This window comes from Lipotes vexillifer, unplaced genomic scaffold, assembly GCF_000442215.2.
Source record: "Lipotes vexillifer unplaced genomic scaffold, Lipotes_vexillifer_v1.1 scaffold1044, whole genome shotgun sequence".
Classification (NCBI taxonomy): Eukaryota; Metazoa; Chordata; class Mammalia; order Artiodactyla; family Lipotidae; genus Lipotes; species Lipotes vexillifer.
The window spans coordinates 161,994-167,338 of NW_006779681.1; the positions used below are offsets into that span (position 1 = coordinate 161,994).

Genomic DNA, 5,345 nt, shown 5'->3' on the forward strand with positions numbered 1-5,345 from the left:
AGTAGGCTGAGAAGAAGCTATGCTTTTAGTGAAAATGTGAAGGCATATCCTTGTGTATATGAGGTGCTAAAGTACTGTGATTAAGATCCCAAACTGTGCCTCTGTTTCCTGTTCTCAGGAACAGTAATACCCACTGCCTGAGGAATAAATTAGTAAAAATATGTAAAGTGCTTAGAACAGAGACTAGCTCATCTAAATGTTCACCTTAGGGCATTATTATGTTTAAAATAATGATAATGGCCTGAGGAGATGTACTCTCCCTCTCAGAGTGTTGTTAAGTAATTCTAAAGAGGGGCTCATGCTAAGTTCTCATCTTTAGGGCTAGACATACCACTTGGTTCTAGAGTGAATCATATTAAAATCTCTAGTTATTGGTTTTTAGACTGAACCTTCAAGACTTAATTATAGGTGTAGAGCAGAGAATGTTGCTAGAAGCCTCAACAAAGTAAATACTATGGATGGTTGGGTAGATACAAGTGCTCTAAATCTGTACCTTAACAAGCAGGAAGTCAGAAAATATTGCCTGTAGTTGAAGGGCTAGGATTTTTGTATGTTATGTTAAACTGTAATAGAGGAAATTTGAAAAAAGTGACTCTCAGAGAGCAGAAAGTGAGAAGAGAGAGATGGTACAAGTTTGGAAACTGTCCCTTTTTTTTTCCATGGTGGGGATGACCAGACCAGCAGAGGGAGGCAGAGAAGAAATCTGGCTATATGTACTTGGTCTTGCTCTCAGTGTAGTCTTGGGGAAAAGTTGGGCTCACTAGAGCTAGTAATAAACAGTAAAAAAAAAAGGTAAATTATGAAATAGATAATAAAAGTATTACTTAGGATTATGGAGGTAACTACTAGAAGAAGAAGAGTCAGAAATGTTTAAAAGTAGTTATTTTGGAGAATGGAGATAGGGATGGGGAAACAAGGAAACTTTTTATTTTTTCTTTTCTTTACACTTTAAATTTTTATATTACTTTATAATGAAAAAAGAACAAATGACATTTTATAGAATACCACCTCCATTTATTCAGTAGTCATTCAGTAAAGATGTGAATGCTGTGTGCTGGGTACTAGTTATGGCTTATGTGGCATTTTATTTCTTTTAAACTTATTCCTTAATGGTTAATAAGTACTATATGGGTTATTCTGGTACTGAAATTTATGAATGGCATTGTTTTGTGGACTTTTGAGGTATTATCATCTTGGTAGTGTTGATTCTTACTTTGGTTTATTTCCTAGGTTCATTGTCCCCATTTCATGTGTAATCTGTAATGACATCATGGCCTATATGTTTGGCTTCTTCTTTGGTCGGACCCCACTCATCAAGGTAAGTGGATCACCCTAACATGGACCATCACCGTGAGGGGGGAGGGTGGTGCTTTCAATATGAGTAGATCAGCTTGGGAGACAGAAGAGATCTAGCTGGTGTGTACACATCTTGATGTCATCCTGATGAAAGGCTAGTAATAAATTAGCTTCAAGAGAAAAGCCAGAGGAAGAGTTGACAACTACTCATAGGAAAAAAAAGAGCTAATAGGGAAAATATTTTTATAGATGGTGTAGGCACACTTTTGTGGCTTTGATCTGAATTTGAGTGTTATCATTTAAATAGTTTGCTGTTTTATAATATAATTAAATTATTTGGCCAGTTGAAACAGAAAGGAAACTGAGGGCTATCAGACAGGGAACAAGGAAACCAAGTATGGGGTACTTTAGAAGGTGAGGTGGTTTAATTGAATGAGTTTTTTTGATAGTAGAAAGACTTTTAACAGTTAATCATTATTCCCAAAGCTAGAGTTATCAAAATGCCTTTTTTTAAGAACTTGCTCTCTGTCCACAGCTGTCCCCGAAGAAGACCTGGGAAGGCTTCATCGGGGGCTGCTTTGCTACTGTGGTATTTGGCCTTCTGGTAGGTGGTGCTCCCAGTTGGGTGGGGGATGGGCAGAGGCCTCCCACCTTCAAAGCCCATCCATGGCTAGTGAGCATGTCCCCCAAGGCCAAGGACTCTGTCCTGCTGGATGGCAACCTTGCCCTGTAGCGGGGCATGAGCATGGTGTGGGCAGTGCCAGCTGTCCTTTATCTGCCAGTCTTTAAGCAGTAGAAGAGTGGGGGCCGTGCACACCTTGTACTCCTCTCAGTCTGAGGCCTGGCAACACTCAGGAGATGGCATTCTTGTCCAGGCATTTGATATTTTGCCTGAGAGTAAGGGGTGAGGTGGGATATGCCATTCTAACCCAGATTTTCTCCTGTGCATGTCTTGCCTGGAGAGGAATGATCTCCCAGCCCTTTCTAGATCACCATTCGCTGCTTCTGACCCTCAGGCCAGTCTGTCCCCTTTTCAGAGTTGTCCACCTGCCCTTCAGGGCTGACCCCCTACTTACTGCTCTTCAGACTTCTCTCCTCCTGGTTGTCTCCCTCTCACTATACCACTCCCCTCACCACCTGCCATTTTGAATTAAGGGATCCTGAGAAAAATGGACCATCGCTCCTCCAGATGGGGTGAAACTTCTTGTAGTTCTTTGCCCAAATTCCCTCAGGTCTCTCCTGGGTTTATTCAGGGCCTGGTTGTTGGAGCAAGTACATTGAGGCCTCAGTGGGCCATCAGCCTCTTTTTCACTTTTTTTTCCCCAGATACAGGTAAAATACACCTATGGTGAAATATGAACCTCTGATTTAGTGCATAGCTTGCACTTAGGGTACTAGGTACTGTGAGGGACTTGGCTGAACCAGGCACGTGGTGCCCGGGCTAGATGGCTGGAACTTGTCTCCTTAGTCTGTCTGTCTTCATCCTCAGCTGTCCTATGTGATGTCCGGGTACAGATGCTTTGTCTGCCCCGTGGAGTACAACAATGATACCAACAGCTTCACTGTGGATTGTGAGCCCTCGGACCTGTTTCGTCTGCAGGAGTACAACATTCCTGGGGTGATCCAGTCGGTCATTGGCTGGGTATGTGCCACTCACATGGGGCAAATGATCCTTGGCTGGATAGTGACTACAAAGAGAGAGCCCCCTCTCCACCACTGCCTTCCCTCAAAAACAGCTAGCTTCCTCCCTCCCCAAAGCTTGTAAGCCCCAGGTTGGAGAATTGCTCAAGTCAGTTCAGGGTGAGGACAGGAGGAGACATTTCCTCCCGCTTCAAATCATTAAGACCAGAATTCTGAAAGTGTGCTTTTGGATCCTGGGGCACCCTGAGGTCCTCTCAGGGGGTCTGTACTTTCTTCGTAACATAATGAAGAAAGTTTCACTTTTTCACTTTGTCAACATTTGCCATGATGGTGCAAAAGCAGTGCTGGCACCTTAGCATGAGTGAAGGCAGTGGCACTAAACTGGACTGTCATTGAATTCATTATGCCACATACTCACAGGAAGACTCAGCCAGCTCACTTTAAGAATGTCTTTGATGAGGTAGTAAAATTATTAATTTTATTAAATCTTGACCCTTGAATACACACCTTTCTAATGCTCTGGTACCAAAATGGAAATTATACATAAAATGCTCCTGCTAAATGCTGCAGGACAGTGCTTACCTAAAGGAAGTCTGCGTGTGCACCTGCTTGAGTTATGAGCTGAACTAGCGGCTTTTTTATGGGGACATAATTTTTACTTGAAAAGAACCGACAAACTATAATTTTTCAGATTTGGATTTTTGGCAGACATTTTTCTTGAAAAGAAACAAAGTGAGTCTGTCACTTCAAGAAAACAACTGACAGTAGTTGTTACCAACGATAAAATTTGGCTTTCAAGTACAAATTAGAGTTTTGGAACGTGTATACCTGCCACTGTAAGTTTGACAGCTTCTTAATACTTAAAGGCTTTTCTGAGGGATCTGTGGTGAGTTTAACATATGACGTTTTGACATTATATGGCAAAATTTGTCTACATTTGAAAGATTTGTGTAACTCAGTGAACCAGTATTTTTGAAATGGCCAGTGCATGGTGTTACACAGTCATGCACGGTAAACGATCCATTCAAATGGTCATTGATAGGCTTTCAGGTTCCACATTGCACCAAATTTTTAGAAAACTACTGCTCAAGTTCTGGTGTAGTATCAGAGAAGAATACCCATAATTATCTGAAAAGACGGTGCTAAAATACTCTTCCTTTTTTCAACAGTGTATCCTTGTAGGGCTAGATTTTCTTCATACACTTCAACCAAAGCATCATATTGCTGTAGACTGAATGCGTAATACCTTATGTCCTCTATTAAGCCATATATTAGAGATTTACCAAAAACAAACAAAAACCCCCAAACCAGTCTTTTTCCTAAATTATTTTGGGGTAGGGGAGAGAAATAGTTTAATAAAGAGGTGGTTTTGTTGTTGTTGTTGTTTGTTTGTTTTTTAATGTTAACAAGTAATAAGCCTGGGCTTGCAGGCATCTCGACTGACTTCGTTTATTCTTTTCAGAAAACAGTCCGGATGTACCCCTTCCAGATTCACAGCATTGCCCTCTCCACTTTTGCTTCACTCATTGGCCCCTTTGGAGGGTTCTTCGCTAGTGGATTCAAGCGAGCCTTTAAAATCAAAGTAGGAAAACCCTTTTCTGTTCCCCTCATTGTCTCCTAGCCGGGCCCCTTTTCACCCATCTTCTGCCTTCCTCTTCCTGTCCCACTTCATCAGCCACCACCCCCTTCAAAATACCAAGCTATGAACCCTGATTATTAATGTGTGCTCTTCTTCACCCATGCATGGAATTTAAGTAGGTTAAAGGAAGATACATTGTTTCTAAGAAAATTCAGTGGTTGGATTTTCAGTATATTTGTTAATATATTCTTTCTTTAAAAGAAACATTTTGTAATTTAATAAGATTGTGTACTATTATGGCTTCAGCATTTGAATCAATACTTACTTTTCACTTTCTGTTGCCCTCAGCTATTCAGTACAGTAGCTGGACATTGAGGTGGGACCATAAGCTAGGCTTTGACTTGGCTGAGGCCAGGCTTATCAATCCTTCCCCTCCTCTAACAGGACTTTGCCAATACCATTCCTGGCCATGGAGGCATCATGGATCGCTTTGACTGCCAGTATCTGATGGCCACCTTTGTCAATGTGTATATTGCCAGTTTTATCAGGTATAGTACCTTTCCATCTGAACCAAGTTAGTGGATTTTTAAGTGTGGTGAAATTCTAGAATTCCAGCTACTTCTCAGTTTGAGTGAAAAAAACCAAATATGAATGCAGTTTTCAGTTGCTATTAGTTATGGATTCCCTGAGGACCCTTACCCTGCATTAGTAGAGAATCCAGAGAGGGAACAGCTACTTAAATAATCAGGCCCTTGAAGTTGCTTGGCCCCTGCTTTGCTCAGTGCTGTTTCTTCATCCTCTTCCAGGGGCCCTAACCCGAGTAAGCTGG

The 5,345-nt window shown here is 41.5% G+C and overlaps 1 protein-coding gene across 1 annotated transcript in view; it reads left to right on the forward strand.

The window, feature by feature from the left end:
* Positions 1-5,345, forward strand: part of CDS2 (CDP-diacylglycerol synthase 2) — a 66,208-nt gene that overhangs the window by 60,673 nt on the left and 190 nt on the right. Inside the window, exons 8-13 of the mRNA XM_007452863.1 lie at positions 1,231-1,318; positions 1,832-1,900; positions 2,786-2,938; positions 4,400-4,519; positions 4,961-5,064; positions 5,323-5,343. Of these exons, the coding sequence (XP_007452925.1) occupies positions 1,231-1,318; positions 1,832-1,900; positions 2,786-2,938; positions 4,400-4,519; positions 4,961-5,064; positions 5,323-5,343 (555 nt within the window). The remainder of the gene's footprint in view (positions 1-1,230; positions 1,319-1,831; positions 1,901-2,785; positions 2,939-4,399; positions 4,520-4,960; positions 5,065-5,322; positions 5,344-5,345) is intronic.